This window comes from Micropterus dolomieu, linkage group LG07, assembly GCF_021292245.1.
Source record: "Micropterus dolomieu isolate WLL.071019.BEF.003 ecotype Adirondacks linkage group LG07, ASM2129224v1, whole genome shotgun sequence".
Taxonomy (NCBI): domain Eukaryota; kingdom Metazoa; phylum Chordata; class Actinopteri; order Centrarchiformes; family Centrarchidae; genus Micropterus; species Micropterus dolomieu.
Genome location: NC_060156.1, coordinates 22,496,692 through 22,524,574, shown reverse-complemented (window position 1 = coordinate 22,524,574; position 27,883 = coordinate 22,496,692). Strand labels below are relative to the sequence as shown.

Here is a 27,883-nt window from a genome sequence, read left to right as displayed (position 1 = left end):
CCCTTGGAAAGGATGACAAAACACTACGTAAATATTTGTCATAGGATGTCCATCCTATGACAAATCATAGCTTCCAATCAGCTTCCAACAAAAACAGACAGTTACATTAGCGTTGTTGGAGCTGAACATGCCCAAATAGCTGTCAATCAAGGGAAACATAATCCTCTTTAATACTTTTTTAAAAGAGCAAGAGTTCTCACATTACATAGAGAACCTACTGTGTGGAGAAAGAAGAATCCCAAACCTTCCACTAGAGTGAGGAATTCCGTTGTTGTTGTTGTTGAGAAGTCATGTTTAAGACTTGCTGCTAAACAAAACGCTTGTTTTAAGTAGAGGGACTATAGCAAGTTACAGCAAACTACTGGACACTGAAATCAGTAAGTTTTTGCATTTATTACCATAAAACAAGTCCCCTTGCAGCTATCAAAAGCAAAACTGCAAGGGGAAAGTATAAACAAACATTACTTACCAGAAATCCTGTTCCTGGACCACTACAAAGATGGAAGATCCTGCAATTTAATCTTCTGGACGGATGAACCACGTGCCTGGCTGAATGTGTTCAGCTCATTACCCAGCAATAAAGAGAGCAGGCATTTGTAATGGATGGAAAATAAGTGTACTGGAAGAAAATGACACCACCAGAATAACAGTAAAGCTGTTAAAAAATGGAACTGCCATGATACAAGGCGACCTGAGACAGATTAAGCTCGACTTTCCTGCTATGAGACTGAGAGCTGAGAAGGAGGTCCTCGCAAGCATCGCTCCAACCCTGGGAGTCAAACTGTCCTGTTCTGTCCCTGCTCCAGACAGACAGCCTGCTGATGCTGACACTGATCCCTTTCTGCTACAACAGTCTGAGGCCCTGGACATCATGAGAGAACACTTCTCCCAGATGGAAATAGAACTGGTACAGATCAGAGAGCAGCTGGACCAACAGCAGCCTACCTCTCCTACTGTCAGTGACTTCCAGGCCAAGAAAGAACAGGACAGTGTCAACTCACAGCTGAGAGAGTTTCAACAAGAACTAACTCGTCAGAAGACAGCTGGATCATTTCAGTGAGGAGGTGAAGGAACTTAGGCAGGACAGGGACAACTGCAGAACTGAGTTGGCTACTCTGAGAGAAGAGCTACAGGACAGGGACAGGCTCAGTCTACAAGCCAGACTGAACTCCACACAACCCCCTGTGCCCGCCTCTCAGATCCAGACCACATCCAGCCAAACTCTCACTACACCTGCTGAAGGACAACACAGCCCTTTCCTCGAGTACCCCCCCCACACACCCAGCCTGGTGCAGACTCTAATCCCCCCCCCCCGTACCAACCAGTCATCATCATCATCATCATCATCATCATCATCATCATCATCATCATCATCATCATCATCATCATCATCATCATCATCATCATCATCATCATCATCATCATCAGAGACTTCCACCCCCACCAAATAAATTGAAAGACACCAAATAACCTGTGCAGAGCAGAGCTCGGCCAGTACCCCCTCCTACTAAAAATACAGAAAAGATCACTTAAATTTTACAATCGCTTAAAATCAGTTAACCCCCAGACATATCATCACAAAGCCCTAACATACCAGGAGCTGAAACCAGAGAAGAGTCCCTTCAGCCAGCTGGTCCTGAGGCTCTCTGCAGTAACAAGTCCCCAACAGCCTCAGGACAGCAATACCAACTTAAGCAGACCAAACCAAATTATCAGCAAGCAGAAAGAAAAATATATTGAATACTGGAAAGAAACAACCAAAACAAAGTAAATTACAATGTTATCTGACCCTAAAAAGACTCACACTAGCAAATTACCTGAGTACAATAAAATGTCCCAAACTAAGAAAAATGTTGACAACATACAGACTGAGTGAACACAGCCTGGCCATAGAAAAGGGTCGCCACAGACAGAGCTGGCTACCACAAGAGGAGAGACTCTGCTCCCAGTGTGACACAGGACTGGTAGAGACAAAGCTGCACTTTCTAACCTCATGCCCCAAATATAAAACACAAACACTTTGCAAACATTTCCCAAATATACCCCAAATTCGAATTCATATCAGACACACACAAACTCCCCTATTTACTGGGTATGTGAAATAATTGCTCAGACTGACAAATAATTGTACAGATTTTCAAATTCTTATTATTTTGATCGTTTGATATTTTAGTAATTGTTTTGTTTTTACATTTGACACTGATTTTATTATTATTATTTTTAATCAATTATTTAAAAAAAAGTTTGTCTATTAATATACACACATGCGCGCGCTTCCTGATTTATTTATTTTTAACACACACGCTTACTGTTATTTATTTTATTTAAATTTTTTATTTCTTTTTTTTTAACACAAACACACATACGCTTTGATTACTTATTCAACTTAAAAGGTGAAACTAATATATTATATAGACTCATTACATGCAATGTGAGATATTTCAAGCCTTTGATATAATTTCGATGATTATTGCGTACATCTTATGAAAACCCCAAATTCAGAATCTCAGAAAATTCGAATATTGTGAAAAGGTTCAGTATTGTAGGCTCAAAGTATCACACTCTAATCAGCTAATTAATCCAAAACACCTGCAAAGGGTTCCTGAGCCTTTAATTGGTCTCTCAGTCAGTGGAATTCACATTCATGGGGAAGACTGCTGAAAACCATCATTGACACCCTCCACGAGGAGGGAAAGCCTCAAAAGGTAATTGCAAAAGAAGTTGGATGTTCTCAAAGTGCTGTATCAAGGCACATTAATAGAAAGTTAAGTGGGAGGGAAAAGTGTGGAAGGAAAAAGGTGCACAAGCAGCAGGGATGACCGAAGCCTGGAGAGGATTGTCAGGTAAAGGCCATTCAAATGTGTGGGGGAGCTTCACAAGGAGTGGACTGAGGCTGGAGTTACTGCATCAAGAGCCGCCACACACAGACGGGTCCTGGACATGGGCTTCAAATGTCGTATTCCTCTTGTCAAGCCGCTCCTGAACAAACAACGTCAGAAGCGTCTTACCTGGGCTAAAGAAGAAAAGAACTGGTCTGTTTCTCAGTGGTCCAAAGTCCTCTTTTCTGATGAGAGCAAATTTTGCATCTCATTTGGAAACCAAGGTCCCAGAGTCTGGAGGAAGAATGGAGAGGCACACAATCCAAGATGCTTGAAGTCCAGTGTGAAGTTTCCACAGTCTGTGTTGGTTTGGGGAGCCATGTCATCTGCTGGTGTTGGTCCACTGTGCTTCATTAAGTCCAGAGTCAGCACAGCCGTCTACCAGGACATTTTAGAGCACTTGATGCCTCCTTCAGCAGACGAGCTTTATGGAGATGCTGACTTCATTTTCCAGCAGGACTTGGCACCTGCCCACACTGCCAAAAGTACCAAAACCTGGTTCAATGACCATGGGATTACTGTGCTTGATTGGCCAGCAAACCGAACAATGCAGAAGAGCTGAAGGCCGCTATTGAAGCATTCTGGTCTTCCATATCACCTCAGCAGTGCCACAGGCTGATCGCATCCACGCCTCATTAAGGCAGTAATTCATGCAAAAGGGGCCCAAACCAAGTACTGAGTATATATGCATGATTATACTTTTCAGAGGGCTGACATTTCTGTATTTAAAATCTTTTTTTTTTTTTTTTTATTGATTTCATGTAATCAATTTTCTGAGATTTTGAATTTGGGGTTTTCATAAGCTGTATGCAATAATCATTGAAATTATATCAAAAAGGCTTGAAATATCTCAGTTTGCATGTAATGAGTCTATATATTTTCACCTTTTAAGTTGAATTAATGAAATAAATGAACTTTTGCATGATATGCTAATTTTTTGAGTTTCACCTGTACATTTATTTGTTAGCAAAATCTTCATTAAGAGTATGATTTTAAAAAAGGTTGAAATGCAAAGTTTAGAAAAGTAAACAAGAAATATAATGTTACATAGGTTTGACAAATGTTATTTACAAAAATACTTACGTATTGTTTCTCTCACTTTCTCTATACAGTCAGTGGGGGGGGGAAACACAGGATGCCTCAGATAAAATGAAGATAAGTAACACGTTACTGTGAAAGGAACAGGAAATAAGATTCAAGATTCAGAGGAAACTATCAGTGAGGGTAATTCCGTTTAAGTCTGTAGGGACAGGCTTATTCAAGTAAATGTTCAAAATAGCAAGGTAATGTGGCACAGGTGTGTCTGCCACAGCCAAACAGTCCTCACACAGTAAAGGTCAGGTATTGCTAGAAAATAAGCAGTTTTGTACAACATGTTGTCTGACAATCACAAATATTAATAGCTTACTTGAAAGGCCTGATATCATAAAGAGGTGGGAGGCCATAATCATTTAAATATGGGAATGTGTACATCTCTCCTGGAAGGTATTCATTGAGTTGCACTAGTAAATATGAAAAACTGACTCAAATAGTTGTGAATGAAGAATGAAAAAAGAGCACTTATGGGGTCATTTTAAACCCTGCAAACTTTCTCTCCTCTGCTGCTGGCTCCACCTGGCAGGCTTCCAACATCTTCTATGTAAGGTGTCTAGCCATGGAGAATATTTTCAGTAGGTGGGCTGAATGTGATTCTATGCACTGGTAAGTTACAGAAAAGATATGGTGTAGTAAACAGATAATATGTGTATAAATGGCTATAATAATAATAATAATGGATATTTTTTTGGTAAATACCTTTTACTTTGTATGTTTAAGTCTTGCAGGTGAAATAAAAGTGAAAAATGTTCTATAACACTGTTGCAAATGATGTAACAAATACAATATTCAAAATATATTTTAATGAAACAACTGTGCTAAGAGAAATACACTTTTTCATAGAAAATAACACCCTACTTACATAGACCATTGTTCACACAGTACTGCAACACCATGGTGATACTGTAAAGCAGGGGTATTCAATTAGATTTCAAAGAGGTCTAGTTAGAGAAAATTTCCTGAAGCAAAGGTCCAGAACATCAAAACGACGAACTTGCGTTATCATTCAGTACTATAACCTATAGTTGTATCAACACATGTTTTTAGTCAACAACGGACTGTCAAATCAAATAATATTTCAGTCAGTTTTCACATCAAACTGGAAGGATAATAAATAATAACTATTCAAATAATAAATTCTAAATTTAAATAAACTAAATTAATTGCCTAATTTTTAGAAAAAATTTAATAAAAAGTGTAGCTTGAAGTGATGAAGTGTAGTCTTAACCAATTTTATAATAAACACTCAACACATCATAACAAATGAACAGCTGTAATGCCTCCTCTTCTCTTTCATTTCCTCTTACAGAGCTACCACTTTCCTACTTTCTGTTGTTCAGTGAGAAACGTGAGCTCCAGCTAGCATATTGGAGATCTATGAGATATTCTGGTTTTGAACTGCCCGTGGGAGGAATGTACATGTAAAAAATCTGTACATTCTTGATTAAAAGTCATGTGAAATCTCTTATCTTTCGTCTCCTCAATTCAGGTGCGTTTCCAAAACGTCTCTGGTGAATCTCGCGGACTCAACACGCAAGCATCGGTATGCACAGATTTGATAGGCTGAGCAGCGTCACATGAGACGATTGGAGCACATGCGATTGGTCTGTGAGTTTCCTGGTCCTCTAAACCAGTACAGTAAATGCTAGAAAAACACGCTGGTTGAAATAGAAACGCTCCGTCACGAGGTAGTAAGTCTCAATAATAAATGGGCTGTAGGTCGGCGGTCCGGAGAGGACGGCGGCTGGGTCCGGATCCGGACCGCGGTCCGCCTATTAGTGACCTCTGATGTAAAGCTTCCAACTGAGATTGTTTTAACTCCCTTGTGGTATATTTTGACCTACAGTCAAACTTGCTGCGTTTCTTTTTTTACCCTTGACTCCTGTGACCACATGCCCTGCACACCCACAGAAACTTGTTATTCTGGCTGAGTAGACCTCTAATCGGGTTGAGGTTTGGTGCAGCTGCAAAGCTGAGATCGCGTGACATGCAGGGAAATAACACAAAATGTTTCAGTGATCAACAGAATCAAAATTAAACGTCAGGATTCACATAAAACTCTCACAATGAAAGTGTGAGGGCTTCTTTCTATTTCTATATTTGTGAGAATAAAACATTTCTAGATTGCACAAGAATAAATGGCTTGTTAATAGGGGTATTGGGATAACATTAGATGTTTTGATTCTATCTTTGACATGTGTGTTGACACTTACATTATCTTGTTTCATATTTAACCACACATGACCGGCACAACTTAGATCAAAATCAGTCTCATGTTTGTGTAATATAGAGACGGTTGCCGCAAGTTAGCTTAGCTAAGCATAAAAACGGGAAGCAGGAGGAAATGGCTAACATTTTCTGCACACAAAGAAATGTTTAAACAACAATTTGTGATTTAGAGTTATGTAAATGCTCTGTACTTGTATAGCGCCTTTCTAGTCTTTTCGACCACTCAAAGCGCTTTTACACTACATCCACCAGTCACACACATTCATACACTGAGCCTAAGTGCTCAAACGGAAACTAACATTCACACACTGGCGGAATAGCCGCCAGGGACAAATCAGGGTTCAGTATCTTGCCCAAGGACACTTCGACACGCAACTAGGGGGAGCCGGGGATTGAACCGCCGGCCATCTGATTAACGGCCAACCCGCTCTACCTCCTGAGCCACAGCCGCCCCGGTTATGTCCATTTATCACCCATGTGCAGCATATCCACCTTTTAGTGCTGGTTGCCAGGAGCTGTTGGTGAGTAAAGGTTTAGTAAAGAGAGTAAAGAGAGACCTAACAACCTCACTATGACAACAAATCACTGAGAAGTCTGTGAAGGTTCACCCAGGTCATAGTTATCAGATGAAGGTTAAAATCAATGGCAAAACGTTTCGTCCCTCGTCCGAAAGACTTCTTCACTTCTGACTGTTGGGGAAATTCAGCTAATTAACCTCTGTGGGGTCATTGTCAAGATGATCGATAGCGCTCCTGAATGTTGTAACAGTCGTTGTATATAGCTATGTAAGAGAAAATGTGCTCCCAGTGTTCCTCGAAAGAGTGTCCTTCATCCTTCAGATGTAAGGAAACTGCAGAGTCTTGACCTGAGGAGTTGGCCCTTCTGTGTTGAGTCATACATTTGTTTAGAGGTTGTTTTCTTTCCCCAATATCCATGTATGTATTCCTCCAAGACTCCAAGAAGCTGTGCACAGTCACTGTTTCCGACTGTTGCCATGACCTTTTTCTGGTGAGGCCGGACTGAGCAAGACCAGAAGCAAAAAAAAAGGAAAACCTCCAGCCAAACCACAGTCTGCAGCTGCAGTCTACGCACATGTTCATTAATGTAAATGATGCCATGGAAAGGTCCCACCCCATGACAGATTCTCATCTGGTTGTGGGCTAAAAAATGACACAAAAGTAATTCTCATGCTACACTGCACTCTGGCATGAAAAATAACACGACATGTTGGTTATGTTGGCCTTTGGAAGGCATTTTCCCATTAGTGTTGAACTCGCCAGCTTCCCAAACACCATTTAGCTCATATGAATTGAGAGTCCACAAAGTTGGATTAGTCCAGTAAATCTCAAACCAGAGGACGGGCCCCCAGGTCAGGAGTTCAGGGGGGTTCTGGATGTTGAATGGACCTAAAGTTGCATGAACATGATTCATTTGGTGACAAACTAAAGGGCTTTCATGCTAGCAAGGCTATTTTGCGCTACAGAATGTTATTTATTTCAATAGTCTGTATGGTTAATGATTGATAAAAATGTAACCCACTTTTTCTGCGGTGCATGAACTTATTTAGGCTTCTGAAGAGGGGTGTGACAGAAAAAGTTTCAGAACCACTGGATTACAACATTGGAAATTCCTGGATGTTTAATAACAAGCTCCAGTAACCAGGATTAATGAAAGTATGTGTCAGTTATTATGGCAACCATTAAACTAATTTGCTTGATGACTAGTAATCTTAAGGGCTTATTCTTTTGCCCCAGGCAAGTTGTCATACTCTAGTTGTCAATAGTGGTATTCAAAACTTATTTTGCCTTTTTGAGCAAAAATAATCACAAAACACATCAGTAATGAGAAAGTTATGTTCATAGTAGCATATATCTGCTGAAAATAAATTTGTGTTTTGCCTTTAACATGTTTTTTTCCCCTACTTAAATTATAGTGTATTCCAGGAATCAGAACCAGGGTTTGATAAAAACCCAGCATCAATAAGCTTAGAATGGACACAATTTAAACAATACCTAACTGTAATCATAGTATCTTTAATCATTGCTCACATGAGCAACACATCTCCCTCACAAGGACTTCAATGAAAGTAAGGTCACACACTTATCAGGGATGATACTCCTTCTCATAGCATCTTACAGTACAACAAAAAGGTCACATAAATACAGGTTACTTTCTAGGTAAGGACAATAAATGTTTAGCACTCTGTCGAGCAATCCTCAGCAATCACATCAATATACAACACAGCAGTCTTAACAATAGAAATCTAAATATTATTTCAAGTACATTTTATAACTATTTAGTCTTAAAAAACCTTTCCCTCCGAGGAGGTGCAAACAACAACATAGATGACCTGCACATTAGGGTGTTGTCACAATAAACCTTACTAAAAGGACATACTAAAATCAAATATTGACCACTGGAATTACCAAACCACCACAGCCTTAAATATAAATGACAAACCACAGTGTAAATGGGCTGCAATTCTTAATAAGAAAATTATAGGCAACCCCCTTTCTGAAGAGCAAACATGTAAGAGCCTGTGATGAAAGTCTGTAGTCTGTGGAACAAAGCTTTATCATTTGTAAAGTATTCTTGTTTTGTATCAGCAAAAAATCCCGGAGAGGTCTCTTCTGCAACCAAGCAACCAGTTCTGTTTGTTGACAGTTATCACCACACAATTCAGGTGAATGACAGTGTTTCCAGGAAACAGACCCGATGGTCCTGATGTAATAAACATAACATCTATGTTGGATCCCATCTTTAGGAAAAAAATATTTTTCACCTGGTCTACACAATAGTCTAGAGTTTCCCTGTAGGCACAGAGGGCATTTGATATCTGAGATTCTTCCAGAAGTTTCTGTTTGAGCGCAATTTGGTGAGTTTTTGGGCTCCAAGGGAGGGTTTCTTCCACTCCAGAGCTCCTTGTTTCCTCTTGATATAGCGCAGAGACTCAGGCAGACAACTGTAATCCACCGGACCATCTGGTAGAATAGAATAAAATGTTGACTGGACATTCAAATAAACATGCTTAATGTATTGACATTGTTATTTTATCAATACTTAGGTAAAAAAGTTAACAATCCCAATCCCAGGTACACTTTTCAGAGCTCCTGGCTCTTGCAGTAGCTGAGTATTTTAACAATACCCACATTTGCAGTCCAATGTGGGTCATTACTCACCATATAACAAAATTGGTAGATGGTTGAAAAATAGGAGTTGAAACTTTGATATTCTTAACATTTTTGTAAAACCATTTATTTGCTTTCATGAGCATTCAGTTAGCTTAGTTTAAGACTGGAAACAGTAGAAAGCTGGATTGGTTAAAATATAAGTGAAACTCCCTCAAAACACATTTTCACTTGCAGTGAGTGCACGGGCAAAGTGCACCCAGGTAGGCAGGCCAGCCAAGGCCGTGCTTATGAACAGTCCTGCAACAGCCACAGATAACAGATTTTTTTGTCATTTTTGTGAGCTATTGATTTATTGATTGCTATCGGGATGCAAAGAGAATTTTTGCAAATATTACAAAAATGCTTCATGAAAAAATGGCCTATCCCAGCTTTAAGTACTAATACCACACTGTAAAAATACTTTTTTATTTAAGTAAACGTATGTAGGTATAATCAGGAAAATGTACTTAAAGTATTAAAAGTAAAAGTACTTAATGCAGAAAAATGGTCCCAGTGACTATTATGTACTGTATATTATTAGATTACCCTTACTCATGCATTCATTTAAAAGCAGGATTTAACTTCTGCAGTTGATTGAGATGGAACTATTTTTTAACTATTTTGTGTAGTGATTATCTTCATTAGGGGTTAATCTGCTGATTATTTTCTCTATCAATCAATTGATGCATGGTTTGTAAAAACTCTGAAAATAGTGAGAAATGACATCACAATTACACAGAGCCCAAAGTGACACTTTCACTATGCTTTTTTTTTTTTTTGTCAAACCTTCATATTATTATAATAATTAAAAGGAAAAGCTGCCAATCATCACACAGTTAAATGAAGGTGAAATAAAATAAAACAGCTGTGAAGCTGGAACCATGATATGTTTCTGCATGAAAAATGAAACAATTTCCTGTCAGTGGACTAATTCAGTAATTGATTAATCATTTCAGCTTCTCTTTTCTTATATTTTGTAGACAAGAACAAGTAACAACATTTCCCTCTGAACTGTAGTTGAGTAGCATTAGAAAGTGGTATGAGGGAAAAAAAGACTCAAGTACTTAAAATGTTTTACTTAAGCAGAGTACTTCAGTAATTGTACTTAGTTACATTCCACCACGTCACTCGTGAAGCAGAGGAGGGCTGCTTCATATGTATTAAAATGCATCCATGATGACATCACTTTGCAACATCTAGTGACTTAATGAGCAGCCAGACGTTACAAAAAACTCTCTCAGATGTCTCATCTAATGAGGCACAGCAGAGTCAGTCCTCACCAATTTCCACCAGAATCACTCGGGGATCATTCTGGATCAAGGCATCATGAAGGCCAACTTTCTGCTCATAGCACAGCTGGAAGTGGTTGTCATGCAAGAGTACTTCCTCTGTTTTGTCATCAGTGGAGGGTTTTGCAGGTGAAATGATGATTATCAGCCTGCGGCATTTGTACACTGTCGCAGCAATGGCATCATGCACCGCTGTACGACATTAAACACAGGAAACAAAACAAGTCATCACTGTGCAGTAAAACCCTATCTCTGCCAATTGAAAACAACCTGTTTTTTTTTAGCTAAATTCTAGACATCTGACCTTATCCAATGACTTTTTACCATGATAATTACCTAAAATAAAATCTGTATTTAAACTACAACAGGACATTTTCCAAAGCATGACGTTAGCTTTTAGGCAAATTTCAGACTTCTTCTATTTCTAGGTATCCAGTCAGTTAATTTGACAAAAGTATGATAGGCAATGTATGACAGTAAGCAGTGTATCCCTTTTGTTAATTTTGTCAGTGTTAAAAGTTGGTTAACCCAAATACCAAGAAGTAATTTTATCATTTGGGTCCTGTCATATATCCTGAGTGACAGGGACATGGTTTCCAAAAAGACAGGTAACTATAAGGGACTCAAAGCCTTACCTGCTGCAGAATTTAATTTAGATTTACATTTTGAAAACAAATATGAAGTAATAATAATCCGAGAGAAAACTTCCAAGATTAAAGAGGTAAATTTTCGGGGGAAAATCTACAAGTAAAAAAACTTGAGTATTGTCTGACATTATAGTCTTAGCCAACATTTATGTTATCTATGGTCTTGTCAAGGAACCACATCACTTCATTTTGCAAGGCTGTAACATCACACTACAGATGGCCCTGCCTGTAGAGCAATTGCATGCATGCAGAAATTATATTATAGCTTACTTCTCAATCTGATTTAGCAATAAGGAAGTACTTGTCATTTCAGGAGAAATTTAGAGAATTTGCCGTATGTGGCAGGCGTATTCAGAAGAAAACACCAGAGTGATGTGGATTTTTTGTAACTTTAATTTCAGGGAAGTTATATTCTTGTTAATGTTTAACTTTCATGTAGGATTTGTTTCTCAGATTATTCACCCCCACCCTGGTTACGTATTTTGGACATGTGAAATAAAAACATTTGGGATAATTCTAGCCTATACAAATGGGCTACATCTCAGAAAATTGCAATAATGCTGTTGTGTTAAAAGTAACTTCATTCCAGCTGCAACACCAGTGGAACAAGTCCCGATGAAATCTATACCACTTACTTCACCTCCCCACTTAAATATAATGATGTTATGGTAGGGTCTAATTGCCAAAGACTATTCAAATTTCCCATATTCATTGGGCACATGCCAGTAATTCATTCACTCAGATGAAGTCTCTCCTGACTGAAATTTGGTATTGGTGATATGGATGATACAAATCCTCCTAGATAATTTATAAACAAAAGCCTATAGAATATCAATTATAAGGATACTTACATGTAATAAAACTACACTTCATGGCAGCAAGAAAATGAGACCCAAAGAGATAGCTGTGGAACAGCTCGAATTGTAATTTTCCAAGTCTAACATTTTCCAGCACCACTTTCTTTCCTTATGGGTGTAGCAACCTCAAAATATAAAATGAATTATTTCCGTCCCCGCCCGGCTTCCACACACCCAAGAGTTTAAAAAAAGCACAAACTGGGCAGCAGGCTACAGCCCGTTAGGTAAGCACTGCTCCTGGCTCTAAAAAGCACAGCTACGTGATTAATACTGTACATTTTTGTCTTGCATGTTGGTAGGTTGTGGTTTGGTTCAGGTCATCTTCATTAGGCTAAAGCGTTTTTATACACTAATTTTTCATGCCATGCGTAACTTTTAGTTTATAGTTTGTTTGCATGAGCTTAAGTGTTAGAACACATGTGAGGACATTTAGGGAAAAACCTGAAAGATACTACAGATGTGCTCCTCTGCTCAATTTGTTTGACAGTGAAAGTGATTTCAATGCAGTAAGAAACTGAACTGAAAAAGACTAATTACAAAATTGGTTGTATTTGTGACTTATATTGTGTTGTATTCTAGACCAACCTTTATCAATGTGTTGGCACGGACAAAATTTCCTAAGTTATTATTGTAATAATAATTTACAGTATGACTTCAGAATTACAAAAATCCTGGCTACAGTCCTGGTAGTGCAATGAAGCCAACGCAATGAAGAAGATAGATTTTATGAGATGAGAAATGTATTTAACATACTTATTTGACCATAAAGGTCCTGAGAAACACTGATGTAAACATCTGTTTGTTCAACTCAACAAGGTAAATTTATTACTCCTTTAAATGAATAAACCAGGTGTGTGTCTGTTCCTGACCTTCTCCGGGGCAGTCGTCCCGCCCTCTGATGTACAGTGAGTAGCCGTGTTGTTTCTCCAGCACCTCAGGCAGGATCTGCAGGGCTAAACTCGCCGTCTCATCTGAACTCATGGTGTCAGGATGGAGGAAGCTCACATAGGCGTCATAAAGCTTCCCATCTGGAGCTGTAGAGAAGACAGCATTTTATCTATAATGCTTCAGATGAGCTGAGGAACAGCATTATTGCATCTTTCAACTATTTTATTGCCTTAACAAATTACTGTTGGTTTTCTTTTCATGGAACCTGTTTAGTGATCATTCCATTACACTGACATCTATTTGTGCTCATTTTATCTGTTTCAATTAAGTATACAAGACAGTTCCTAGCAGTATCCAATCAGACAATTCCAGAGAAAAGCATGCCCTCCTAAAGATAAAAACACTTGCCTTGTTGCTTTGGAAAATGTCTCAACAGTTTCCTGTAAGCCAGCACTAGATCTACTTTAAAGAAGAGGAAGGCAGCAGCCAGAATAGCCAGGAAGGCAGTGAGCCCAAGAGCCACAGTGGTGTAGAGAGCACTGCGGTCAGCTGGAGAGAGGGATAGGCAGGCAAATTCAATATTTACATATTTAGTTTAAGAATAGTAAATACAAGATAAGAATAAGCAAGAACAAGAATAAAGAAGTACTCTGGTAAGATGTTCAGCAATGATACATCCTGTAAAAATATTTCAAGGAAGCTAGCAGTTTATTTGTATATCACATTTCAAACACAAAGTAAAGTTGCCATGCTTTATATATGCAACATTGAACCCTCAAAGGTATGTAGAGACACACATATTGATAAAATGTCACACAAAGGAAATGGGTTTGTTTGTTGTTTGGGACCACATCACACTCATTTTAGTTTCTTCAGTTATTCCCTCATGTGGCCTGTATTCTTTAAACTGTTTATAGGGTCTTATAGTTGTCAAACGTACACAACACATTTGGATATGGGTGTCCTCGTACTTTTGGCCATGTGGCGTAGCTAGGAAGATGGAGAGATGTGTCACTGCTGAAACATTTTGTGATTTTAACTTATTGACTCTTAGATACGTAGGTAAGTCTTTTTCTTTTCATGCTATATACTTTTATTTATTTTATAATTATATGATTTGTGATGAGATTCATTTCACTAGTTTTCAGAGTTAGTACTTACAACATTTACATCCTAGTTACAGTGTGTACCTGCTCATAGTTAAAAGTTAAACGAAGCAAACTGCATTGTTTGGTAAAATTAGATCCAGAATGAAAAGAGAAGAAAATACCTTCTTGAAGCCACACCAAGCCGACGTTCATTCCAGCTAGGTTCTCTATTATGCAATGAATGGGGACATTCAGGAACTGACGAAGAACTTTGGAGATGGACAGAGTGGACAGACCATACACTCTGCCTCTGTTGTGAGTACTAAAAAGGACATGACCAGTCAGTCAATTAATCCCTCTGCCAGTCTGTCAAACAGTGAATCACCAAACCAGAAAGTCATAAACACTTTTAACTTATAGCTTTTGTTCTGCTTTGTTCAAAAGTTGCATTATCAATATTAACAACTAGGATGCATAACGATTTTTTTTTTTAACAGTTTATTGGTTTTTGAATGATCCTGCAATCTGCTAAAATGATATGGCCTTCAACCTAAAGCAGTGCAGTGTTTGTTTTGTGATTAGGCAACTTCAGAGTTTTAATCCATTGTCCAATAAGCGTTTTATCTAGTTGCCCATGCATAGTCTGAAATGTCATGACAGGAAGCAGAAACTCACTATTTCCAGGACTCATAGAGTTCCTTGTGATCCTCAATGTAGGTTTCGTTAACAGTCCAGTACATCTGAGTGTCATTGTCGTCACTGAAGCCTATGTAGGCTAAACACTTTAGCTCCGCTCTAGTACCTGGTCATCAGTGAAATGAACAAACAAAGCAGCTGTCACAGTTCTGGTGTTTTGATGAAATTGTCACTGTCTGGTGGAAATCATTCCTGTGAAAACTTATAAAAACCAATTTGGAAAAAGTCTTAAAGTCATGCATGTCAAAGCCTTCATATCTCCTGAAAGATCAACTTTGACAAAATCAAGCCCATCCATAGATGGCAAACCCTTATTTATCATCGTCCTTTATTGCCATAACTTTAATCTATTCCAAATGGCAGTAAAAGGCAACAATTAAGCGCCAGAATTCCTGCGTGTTGGTATCAGTAGAGGCTTTTCCTTTGACTATGTTCAAAAAAACTGTATGTACAATATTGGTGCAATGTAGGTCTTTAGTAAGGACAGATTTGAATATGAAAGGCAAAGGACTGCATACTTTGTCTAGAAGCACAAAGCACATTTCATTCCGTCTGTGGTTGTTTAAACTAGTGGTTTCCATCACATATGGCTCATCTGTTCAGCTTTCACTGAAGAGGTAGGAGGATTTTTGCTTTTGATTCATCACTTGATTTTGCTTGATTTACAGAGCCACACACTTTTTCTGCTGGAACCCTGAAAAAAGATCACTGTTATCTGTTCTCTTTCTTAAAAACAGTTGAATCTTTTCAAGCATACATGTATAGTTTTAGTATGCCAACAGAGACGTAGTCCTTCATATAAACTGTTTAGCCTGCAGGCAATTTTATGTTAGAAAACACTGTTGCATGTTTTTTTATATATACAGTCACACAAAACTTTTCATTTTATACAGGCTAAATAAAGAACAGGATACAAGCAAACCTGCATTTATATTTTAACTAGATGGCCCATTATAACTCAAACCTGACAGATGTGTGTGTGTGTGTGTGTGTGTGTGTGTATCACTATAATATTACAATTTATGGTTATAATATGTGATAGAGTTACTTGCCAACTTCAACAATGACAACTTCCTGTTGAGGGAACACCACCTCGGGCTCTGCAGCAACTGTATCTACCAGATCTAAAGATAAATAGTCAGTGTAACAGAAAAGATTCAAAGCCAAAAAATACATCATAATACAATCTAATGCCAATTACAATAAGAAAAGGCAAATAAACTAACATGATCTCTGTGGGGAAGTATCGTTATGTTGGAATACAATGACTAGAGAGAGTGTTACTCATTCACTTTTACAACCCACACTTCCCTGCTTATCTGACTTTAATACTATTATTTAGGGGTCCAAGCCCGAGTGGGCTGGGAACCCGCGAATGCAAGGCATTGCGGTTCCCAGTACCAGCGAAGCGGCTGGGAACCCTATTGTTTTCGTTCGGATTTTTATTAGTTTTTTTATTCTTCCGTGCATAAAACTCATACTGCAGCCTAGACGGTAACTGCTAAGGACGCAACACTCATAAGGTAGCTTCACAGCCCCAACAGTAACTCAAGCGCAAAAATCCGCACACTTCTACCTCTAGGGGGCGCTATAAGCAAGGTCAAAAAAAAAAATTGCAAAAACAGAAAAACCTATTTTAATTAACTCCTCCGAAGCTGCAAGTCCGATCCACACCAAACTTGGCACGGATAATGTCTGGACCAAGCTGATGAAAGTTTGTAGAGGAAATTTTGATCCCACTAAAAATGTCGCAATTATATGCTAACAAACATTTGTGAAAAACACTATAAACAGGAAATGATGGCATATGTTCACTTTTGAATGGCCGATCGACACCAAATTTGGAGCAACTCGCCCGTAGATGGCACTATTTAATCCAAGAATATTGTTCTCACATTGACATGAAACCACAGCCCAATTGTTCAGCATGGTCCCCTCACCACATACACCAAAGTTCACCCAAATATGCCCATAGGTGGTGCTGTTATTGCAGATTTCAAAAACAATCCCATTGACTTACATGCATTTTATATCTCCATAACCACAAGTCCAATTGATACCAAATTTGGTGCAATTGTTCCCCATGGGCCCCTGATGACACCTTATTATTATAATTTCGTGCAAGTCCACTTACAGGTGGCGTTAAAATCGAAGCTGAAATCTCTCACTCACATCCTTACATTTTATATCTCCATAACCGCAAGTCCCTTTCATTTCAAACTCTGGTCGTTTATTCTCCACGCGCCCTCCGCGGGGCCAGGGGGGCTTGGACCCCGCTTATAACTGCTTGCAATTGTAGTAGTAGTAGTAGTAGTTATTAAATAACTCTCCATTAGGGATTCAGTCTGATAACACTTCAGGCTTAAGTGAAGTTTACAGTACATACCGTTGTTAATTGTCAGCTGGATGCTGCGTGCAGCGGTGTATTTCCTGCCATCCAAGCTAATGTCTACCAGGCAGGTGTATTTCCCAGCATCCCTCTCTGAGGCTACAGGGAGTCTCATGAAGCCATTCTTATCCACAGAGATGGGCTCCCCTTGCTGCTCCACTGGGTGGCAGTCCTACACACATTGTAATTTTTTAGTTTTTTGTTTTGTTTTACAGCATGACGAAAAGAACGGACGTTATTTATCAGTACGCCTTTAGTGCTCCAAACAAATTCATTGCTTCTGAAGACATAAATCTTTAAAAATAGCTCACTCTGACCACAATCTGGAGGAGGAACTAGTATAAATGACTATTGGTATAATATAACCATAACATTATTTACAGTAGGTTTTAGTCTTCACTAACCCACTGTGCTTGTAAATCATTTATGGGTATATGTGAGTGAAAGAGTTGCACTGCAGAGCCCTGCTTCACTATTGTACATACTAGCCTACTGTATATAATGTGTATTAAGACATAAGTTGACATCATCCTTATTTACAAAAACGGTGCCACAGTTACAAGGTGTGGTTACTATAAATCATGAAGTAAATATCTGAAAGTGAAACAGGGCCATTTTTATGGGGCTGGAGGCAGGAGTGGTGTGCTGCTTTGTCCTGACAGTCCAGCATTTATTTGAAGAGAGGGTGATGGTAGGTGATGGGGCCATCTTTGCTACTATCATCTGTCCTTAAACCCTGCACAGGCTCACATCCTCCAGGTATTGGGGAAAATCTGGGAGGCCCTGAGATGAGTACCAGGGAGAAAAACTAAATGACTCAACTTCACTTTTATTTTACTTTACACAAGTACGAACAGTACAGAGCACGGCCTTTCCCTGGTGGTTCATCAAACAGAATTAAACTCAAAAAAGCATTAAAAGATCTGAAAGACCAGAGCTAGAGATCATTTTTGACTCTCAGTAATGCTCACCAGGTTTCACACAAAGGTATGTCTACATAACTTAGAACTACAGGCTGCATTAAAAATATTTACTCTGCTCAACAAACATAAGTATTTTATACTGGCAAAAATTGCAAAGGAAAATAAAAAGTTTACAACTCCACAGATTTGTTTTGGAAGAGTTTTGTTTTGACACATAACACATAACAGTAGATGGTGGAAGCTGAGAGTTTTTAACAGCTATAGTGCCATAGAAAGAGCAGCTGGAAGGCAGGTGATGTTTTGCACACCCTTCAAACTCGGTGATCAGCTTCCTTTGGTAGCAGTGCCAGCCTTCTCTTTGATATAAACACAAGTCAAAAGGTCAAACCCTTATTGCCTATTGGCACCACAGAAGGACTCTTACACAGAAAGGGGTAGAGTGACCTCTGCTGGTTGAGCTACCACATAGCAAGGCGTCCTATAAATATGTTAGGAAACTAAAATATGAATTAAATAATATAAACCTAAATAAATAGGCTAACTACTATCCTAAGCTATATAACATTAGTTAAATTGTCTTAATCTGAAGTTACCAATGGTCTTACAAATGTTTAATTCTCCCCAACAGCCAGAGTTGTTGTTATTATTATTTTTTATCTACTTTAGTTTTACCTTAATTTAGTTTTAGTCTATAATCACCTTTCTAACTACATGGTACATGGGCTACTTTTATTTTGAAGGTTTTACTGGTTACTATCCCTTCCAAAAAAGGAATAGACCACGTGACTTCCGTTTTTGGTTTATAACGAAAAACAAATTGACTGAAGTTCAGACTCTCTTCATTCTTTGTTCAAAAAGAAATAACAATAAAATGAATCGTCAAAAACGAAAAACGGGCCGTTTTTAATTGTTTTTTCGTTTTTTGATTCTGACACCAAAAACGGTTATTTGGTTTTTCGTTTTTGTATTACAAAGGATTTACGGATTATCCAGAGATACCCAGACCTTTGAGGTTTGCACCAATGTTCTCTCCCATAGTGATTTTGAATTTGTTTGTTTTTGGTTGTATTGTTTATTATTTTAATTACTTTATTATTTAATTTTGTATAAGATGTTGCTCTACAAATAAAACCTCTGCTTACTGCTTACCAAAGAACCAGTGATCCAGCTCTTTCCCATTTTAGATGTGTTGTTTGTGTTTTAGCTGATTCAAGCTAACACTGCTGCTTGTCTTTCTGCCACTCAGTGAGTGTAACTGCGTTCTCTGACATCATGCGCATACCCTCTATTTGTAACAGACTGCATGAACCCCATCTAGGCCCAAATATGTACTGTAACTACAGCAACAGCAGAACCATAGAAACTAATGTCAACATCAGCTGATAGGGCAGACATTTTATGCAACCTTTACTTAGCTAACTTTCATATGTTCCTGATGTGTACAGGAGGGAGCAGTGTTGGATTTAGCACACTACAATGTACAGGACATCGCACAGAAATCACAGAACAAAAACTCTGATATAGGGAATACATTTTCAATCCCTGGAAATTATATAAACTAGTCTGGGTATAAGTAATTTCTGCTCTATTCATTTCCATGCTTTCACTGATTGTTTCTGAACATTCATCACATTTGTTTCCATCAGCTTAATATAGAATATATAACTGACAATTGATTCAGTGCATTGCTGTCTGTTATTTGTATGATGACAACCATCAGCTTTTTAAGATGCAACCTGGTATGAATGAACAGTGCGCTTTCTTTGTACTTAAAACAAGCTAAATTAGGAGCTAAATAAAGCAAAAAGACATAGAGAAAGCCACACAAATGCAGTGAAAACAGCACATGAACGTCATGGAGTAGTGAATACCTTCATCCATCGTATGTTCCTTGTGTTATTCAGTCTGAAGATCTCCCTCTGTTTGCAAGGAAGGCCTCCACTGACTCCCTGGGTGATGGATATGATCTCAGGTGGATCTGGACACTCTTCACTGGACACTGACACCCCAAACCTCATCTGCAATAATCTAGTCTTGTCGCTAAAGAGAAGGAGATAAAGAGTGAGACAGCTACTCAGACCCACTTGAATTCCAGTAACATGACCTTGTATAGATCTTGTTTATTTGATTTGAAAAACAAAACAAAAACTACGATGACCTCTAAGGGGAAGTAGTTGGTGATTTTTAATTGTTTATTATTCTTACAATCCCAATTATTCCTACATACAGTTCACCTTTTTCAGTTTTTCTACAGTGTACGTCCAGTACATATATACACACACTATATATCAGTGCATTTTAGTTTTTACAGAAATAGATAAAAATATAAAGTTGACAATGTACATCCACTTATATATCCATATATTTTCTTTCACAAAAATGCTCACTTGCTAGATTTGATCAATTTTATCATTTTACAGGGTAAATATTACATTTGGAAGTGGGATAAAAGAAGCCCCGCTTTAAATGTGTTTCTGCTAAAGGTGGACATTGAAACTAAACTATTCAATCATGATTTGTAAATGTTAAAATAGACTTTATTAGGCACACCGAGCCACAAACTAATGCAGTATAATACAACAGTCCTGCAATAAATCTTCCGTTCATGAAGACTGTAATGGTCAATTTTGAGTGCTGACCTAACTTTATGATCATCTTGGAGGATGTGTAGTTGAACTGAATTGCATTATACAGTGAGGTGTTTCCCTGTTTTAACTTACGGTCATTAATATAATTTGGGTGGACCTCTCTGTACTTCCCAAAATAACTTTCAGGATCAAGTGCAGTCAAAAGTCCCTGTTGTGACTCTGAGTCATATTTGGGTGCGAGTGTAACTGAGAGTATTTTCTCTGCTGTTCACCCTCCCTGCCCTAGAGTGGTGCTGTTCTGTGTTTCCCAGTTTGTTGACTTGCAGGTGATGGACTACTGATTGGACTGGAGACTGATGCCACCTACTTTAAAAGGACAACCGCCAATGCCTTGAGGTCTCCTCATTTTTCCTGCCACCCAATTGAAGTGTGCTGAGCTCAGCTGTTTAGTTACTGCTGAGTTCTGCTAGTGTTGAATCAAGATTTGCATAGAATGTTAGAAAACCTCTAAACTGTGTTCCTGGAAAACCCCTTACGGGGGAGAAGCCTTTTAGACCTATTTTCTTCTGTTTATGTTTAGGGAGGTAGGTCAGCAGCCAGTATTTTCTTCTGTTCTTTGGTATGTTTAGCTAAGTTGTTTTGGCCATGCTCTCCCTGACGTCTCTGCTTCCCAAACTGTTGAATAAATCTATCTCTGTTCTGGACAGCATCAGCTGTGGCACTGGTCATTCCTGGATGTGGGCAAAGCGGGAAGACATTTTTATGCTATGCTCGTGTTTTCCCTAAGGCGGGTGTAACAGTCATACAGGAGTTTCTTTACCTTTTTTCACAGGTGTAGGATCCATGATGAGACATCTGGACAGGTAGAAACCACAGTAACCCGTCCCTGACTTCAACTCCAGTGGGCAGGCTCAGATTGTGCTTCCCAACTCTTCTCCAGGTCAAGTTGGTGTGAGAGTCAGCAATGTGGCACCTCAGCAGGAAGAGGTGGCCAACACTCACATGGTAGGTATCTATCTCCCTTCTGTGGTCTGGATGTGACCGTACAAAGGGAGACCAGTCATTTAATGTCATGGGTTATATGTAATTTCGTGTTGGCAAAGTGGCATCAATAAACACTGTGCAGAAGAAGTGTAAAATAACCCTTAATAGGATTTGATTCCATTCATTCACAGCACCACAATGTAGCCAGTTGTAAAGACATAACTTCTCTCATAACTTTTGAAATACAACATTTCCTGACTAATTTACTAATATCAGAGAACATGGGGTGGCGATAAGACACATGCATTTGGTGTGGGAGACTGGGGTTCGAAAAAGTAATGTGTCACACCAATGTGTCCCTGAGCAAGACACATTGTTGCTCCAGAGGCAACCTCTGACATATATAGCAATTGTAAGTCGCTTTGGATAAAAGTGAAAGCTATGAATGTAATGTTATGACACCAATTGCAGAAGACTAGATAATATTTCATATGCAGTGATACAAAAACATTCAATATTTCCACATTTTTCTACCTACAAAAAGTACTTTGACAAGAAGTTGACAATATGAAAGAAATTGGGACACAATGACTTTTTTATGCTACTCACAAAAACAAACATTAACACACTAGATGGGTGGACAAAAGTCATTACAGCCTGGGGAAGAAGCTGCTTTGAAGTCATGCAAGCCTTGATGACGTGAGACAGATGAGAAAAGGCTCACTTTTATGTCCAAGACCGGTTACAACAACAGAGTTGAGCCTAGTGGAGGATAATCAGTTTTCTCCCCCGAAAAGTTTGAATATGAATCATCATGTAGGCTACAGAACAGGTGTGAGGACATTCATGATGTTTTTTAAAAAACAAGAAAGACAAAAACTTGAGGCATTACAGCAAAGGCAGGAAATGAAGGATGCGTAGCCAAAATCTCATAATGAATGTTAACAGTGAAAGCAGCATTCACTACCCACACTTTAAAAAGGTTGAGTGAAATGACTGTTCAGTAGCACATCTGTTTAATCCCAATTTTGAACTACAATTGTGTACAGCACAGACCGTCAACCCTGGAAACTGTGATTTAAATGAAAGTGGCAGAGTAGGAAAACACAAAATTTGCATCTGGGAGTAATAAGTGTGATTATAATATGGTTTTCATCTTCACCTATAAAGTTCGATCAAGGGCAGATATAGGCTACAGTATGACATAATATATAGATAGTTAATAGCTGCATGGGTTGTATTAGTGTTAATACTAGGCTTCATTTACAGTTGGCATTTCTGTACATCTTTAACCAACATGAAGTTAGCATAGCTATCTAAAATTCCCTGTAGGTTAAGCGGGGTTGGATGATTGTATATTTGGTTTCACGTGAACGCCGCATGAGATTCAGGTGGCGGGCTAACGTTAACTGAACCATGACCGTAACATGACGACTAGCCAAAACAAGTTGGTGGAAAGGAAACATGCTAGCCTACAGACTTTAGAAAAAAGGAATCAAACGAAGAAAGACACGACCACTACAGTAAAGTAATCGAAAATAATAAGAGAGGACATTTCGGAATGAAAACAGCGAGACGGTGGGAGAAACGTTAGCTTAATTCAGGGACTAGGATGCCTAACGTTAGCTGGTATTGATGATAACTTAGTTGCTACCTTTTAAGTACTTTGTGCATACTTGTGAATGTAGGTTTTCCAAGTTGGGAATTAGTTGTCCAAAAAAAATCAAGAGGAGCCCTGGGATTTAGTACTGCGGCGTATTCTTCTGCACAGAGGAGGGCAAAGAACAAAGACAAGGTATGACAGTTGACTCTGTTGCCACCTGCCCATGTTTATTTCTAGCTTGGTTGGTTGTGTGGTTGTTTGTTAACTTACAGTGTATGCCCAGCTTGGAAGTTTTATTTGTGTGCTTATGTATTGTTGATCGCATCCTTCCTTTCCTTTGATTTATGTTTTGAGCATGTGTTTGGTATCCATTACTATAGCTTGACAGTTGTCATATTCAAACTCGCACACACATGCACTAGCTAAGTTTTCATTTTATTTAGTGCCATGTTTCTTTGTCACTCCCCAGTGTTTTTTCCCCCCTTCAGTTTACAGAGTATCCTTGTAATGCTTTGATTGTTTACCTTGGAAATTAAAGAAAAAAGATTTGAAGGCCATTGTGTAATTCAGTTTGGATAGATGTGGCAGACTGATGGATTTGGATTGGAAATGACAGCATTTTGTCATTTACAGATGTACAGCATGGTGGATGATTTACTGGTGTGTATAAATCAAGTTCATCTGTGTCCTCCTGGTGCTTGTGTTTCCCTGCAACTGATTACATTTACTGAGCAAATCCTGAGTTGACACATACAGGTTACTTATGAATGACGCTTTGCCTCTGCGCAATGTACTGTGTGTCATGCCCACATGCCTCTTTGTACTCTGTGGTTGATGATGATGATAATAACTATGTAGATCTAGATCTGGATATTAGATATGCTGGTGGTTGTGTGTTTCTCCGTGAGTTTGTCAGTAATCTATATAGTAATGTGTGGGGGTGGGTTGTCTTATAGGCTGCTACTATAAAGCTATTTAAGTTGCATGTATGTAAGCTATGTGTGTTGCATATGAATTACTATTTATATTTTTTGCACATTTGAGCCCATTCATAGCCCAACATAAAAAAACTAACATTATGAACAGATTGTAAAGAAGTAAGTGGCATTATGTCAAACATGTTCTATGATAGGGCTGCCACTAACCATTATTTTCATTGTTGATTAATCTGTTGATTATTTTTTTCGATTAATCAATTAGTTGTTTGGTCTATAAAATGTCAGAAAATGGTAAAAGATTTTGATCAGCATTTCCCAAAGCACAAGATGATGTTCTCAAATGTCTTGTTTTGTCCACAACCCAAAGATAATCGTTTAGTTTACTGTCACAGAGGCAAAGAAACCAGAAAATGTTCATAATTAAAATATTCAAATAGATTATCAAAATGGTTGACAACAAATTGTTAAATTGTTGCAGCTTTGGTGTATGTATTGTGTTGTAGATATGTCTAGTAGAGAATAGGTATACTAATTGGCATTTTCTAACCATAATTGATAGCATATAAACATTTTTATAACTTTTCTTTAATGGAAAATCTTTTATTAGGATCCCCATTAGTACCAGCATACACATTAGCTATTCTTCCTGTGGTCTACTCAGTTCAATATTCATAATAAAACACTGACTATTAAATAACTTTTGCATTTTCTCCAAAATTAGTGACTTAGTGATGTAACTGCAGAATATACCAGTGAATATAAAAACATCAACACAGTCAGCCCAGTGGATATTGATCAGCAATGGTGGGGAGTCACCTTGCATAATGGTGGTGACAAACTAGGTCGCTAAGAAAGATACCGCTTTGCTCATGTGGCTGTTTTGTTTTATAACTTCAATTCCTAGGAGAAAACAGGAGAATTTTGATTATATAAGCTTATGGCTGGTAACACAGCTTGTCAAGTCTTTAGCTGACTCATATGTAATGGATGTCTGGGAGTCCTTTATTACAGCAACAAGGAGAGTTTGTTAAATGTTCCCTGCTTCTAGCTGTAGTACCACATAGTATGTTAGAGAAATGCAGCTTCTAAATATCTCTCCACTCTCACTGTAAGAAAACTTCACCAAGCTGCAGTAAGCTACTATAGTTGGACACACATTTATTTTTTTTTTTTAATACATCTTCCCATGTAAAGCTGGGTTATTGTGGGTACCTTCACAATGAGTGAACTACTTATTTTGTGTTGCAATGCTGATGTCTTTTAAGTAAGGGACTTCCTGGAGACCATAAGTGAGTAAATGTTTTCTGTCTTTGACCTATTTAATTGACATAGGAGGCAGGTGGAAAGAACCCATAACCTTTGCAACTTAAAGCTGCAGTCTGCATGAGAATGATGTAGCAGTGTTTCCCACATAGACTTTACTTGGGCTGGCCGCCCAAGCATTTGCAAAAAAACACAGAGTTGTTATATATTATGTTACAAGACGTGGACACTGAATATTTTACAAGCACGGACCAGGTAAAGCAACAGTGAACACACTAGTGAAAATGTCATTCGTTGGCTACTGTGTTGGTCTCGTTTCGTTAGGCTACATCATTAACAAGCCTCCTACACACCTGCTGCCGAAGCAGGATCACAGGTGGAAAAACCCAGAAGACGATTCAATTCAATAAGTGAGTAAACACTAAAAGAAGGTAGAGAATGAAGTAGAATTAAGCTACTAGAAATAAATAATCTACCCGGCTAATACATCATCACTGACTGATGTTGGATTGCTGAAGCAGCCTCAACCTCATTAAGGTTTGGTTTGCTCTATACTTGGATTAAAAGCTCCTTCAGTTAATATTTACTGGGTGAAGGAAACTCCTAACAAGTAATGCTCAAGAAGGTTCCTCAATTGTCTGTTAAACAGTTTGTAAACAGGAAAGGTAGGGTTTCAACACAAGCCCTGCATTGTAACTTTTTGTTTAATATTTAACAGATATGGCCCTGTCTTATGAACTTTATATATCTAAAATCAGCTTTTAATTATGTTGGTTGTGTTGGGTTAACCAAGGCCATCTTAATGATGGAACTGAAAATGCTGCTCCATGAGTCAGCAAATAATTCAAATAAACAGTTGGACAAAAGCTTTGTATAAATTTCCTGCAAAGCGGCTAACCTGGTTTTAGAAATGATTCCTAATGGCAGAAGCTTTCCTTAGACCGTAAGGGCTCAGAAGAATTGTAATGATCAGTACTCACTATGCTCCACTGTGAATGCCAGAGATAGCAGTGCAGACAGCAAGAAGACCCAGTCTGCTGCTGCCATGGTCCTTGTCTGTGAGAAAAGATAAGTTACATTTCAATCAAGTCCCATGTGATTTCTCAGACATGGCTCATGTCCTCAGCCACACTGACTCTCTGCAATAAGAAAAGTTTCTTGACCCATTTCCTGACGGCTGAATTGTGTGAAGAGCTTCCAGTAAAGGGAAGTGAGACATGCAACAGTTAACACAAGGAAGGCAGGGCTGCAACACTCCCAGTAAAGTCCCAGGAAGTTCCACTGATCTGTGTTTATTTGGAAAATGTCAGATATTAAAGCGAGCACGCTCTCTCTCTCTCTCTCTCTCTCTCTCTCAATATTGGTCTCTCTCTTTCTATGTAAATGAACTGATTCAACTGTATTATCATCCATATAGTACTTTCGTTCTAACTTTTCAGATTGGTATTCTATGGCTTTGAGTTTTACTCAGATATTGTTGTATCCTGGACAAAATTACAATTAAGTTAATAGCCTACAGTAAATCAACTGTATGTTTATTTTTTTTTGTTTTTTTACTATACCTTTCAGTAAATCACTATCATGTAATATTTGGAAACCAATATCCTTATGCTGATACATGGTTTTTACAGCACCAATGAATTTCTTATTAAATACTGGAAAAGGTAGCACTTATTTAATGGTTAATAGATTATAAAGGAATACTTGACAGGCTTTTAATGAGATCTTTTGTTATTCTTCCCCAGAATATTCACTTGACTAACATATCAGAGCATTTTTAGCCTAGTTAGCCAGGTTAATTTGCGACACTTGTCCCTTTTTTTTTTTTTTATCAAAGTGATACAAGGCTTGGGCAGTATAACTGTATACCAGGGTACTGTCCAAAAAAACTATTTAATGTTTCTATAAAACTGATACGGGCAAGAAAAATGTCTCTTCCCCTGTTTGGGAGTAACCTTGGTTTAGTTCCGATGATATAGGTGAGCCAGCCAACAAGAACTCCGTTCAGCACATTGATGTGTCTGTATCCGTCGCAGCAACTAGTATCATCGTGTCTTCCCGTAAGAATCTATGGAAGAATATTGCCTATCTGTTCATTATTCTATGGGCCATAATTATTTAAACCCAGGAAGACTTGTCTAAGTAGGCTGACTATGTTATAAACTAGACAATGTTGTACATGCTACTGTAACTTCTGTCAAAAGCAGCTCAGCTTCTACTACTTTTCCTTATACAGAATATACATGTCAGTAAAGAGACTCACTTAAACTATCTATATTGAAACTGCTGACCATAAAAAAACAACAACTTGTCATTAGAAGGATTATGGCAACAATCAATCCACTGGATTTAAAAAC

General features: G+C 38.3%; 1 protein-coding gene across 2 annotated transcripts in view; it reads right to left on the bottom strand.

The window, feature by feature from the left end:
- Positions 1-8,220: 8,220 nt before the first annotated feature.
- LOC123974171 (interleukin-1 receptor type 1-like) overlaps positions 8,221-27,883 on the bottom strand; it is a 20,920-nt gene continuing 1,257 nt past the window's right edge. Inside the window, exons 2-12 of one of the 2 annotated variants that reach the window (XM_046054661.1) lie at positions 26,507-26,582; positions 21,559-21,769; positions 20,022-20,190; positions 17,225-17,399; positions 15,891-15,962; positions 14,818-14,944; positions 14,325-14,464; positions 13,463-13,603; positions 13,036-13,200; positions 10,654-10,854; positions 8,221-9,184 (exon numbers count right to left, since the gene is read on the bottom strand). In XM_046054661.1, coding sequence (XP_045910617.1) covers positions 9,003-9,184; positions 10,654-10,854; positions 13,036-13,200; positions 13,463-13,603; positions 14,325-14,464; positions 14,818-14,944; positions 15,891-15,962; positions 17,225-17,399; positions 20,022-20,190; positions 21,559-21,769; positions 26,507-26,582 — 1,659 coding nt within the window. In that variant the 3' untranslated portion in view covers positions 8,221-9,002. The remainder of the gene's footprint in view (positions 9,185-10,653; positions 10,855-13,035; positions 13,201-13,462; positions 13,604-14,324; positions 14,465-14,817; positions 14,945-15,890; positions 15,963-17,224; positions 17,400-20,021; positions 20,191-21,558; positions 21,770-26,506; positions 26,583-27,883) is intronic. The other variant, XM_046054662.1, reaches the window with a different exon arrangement.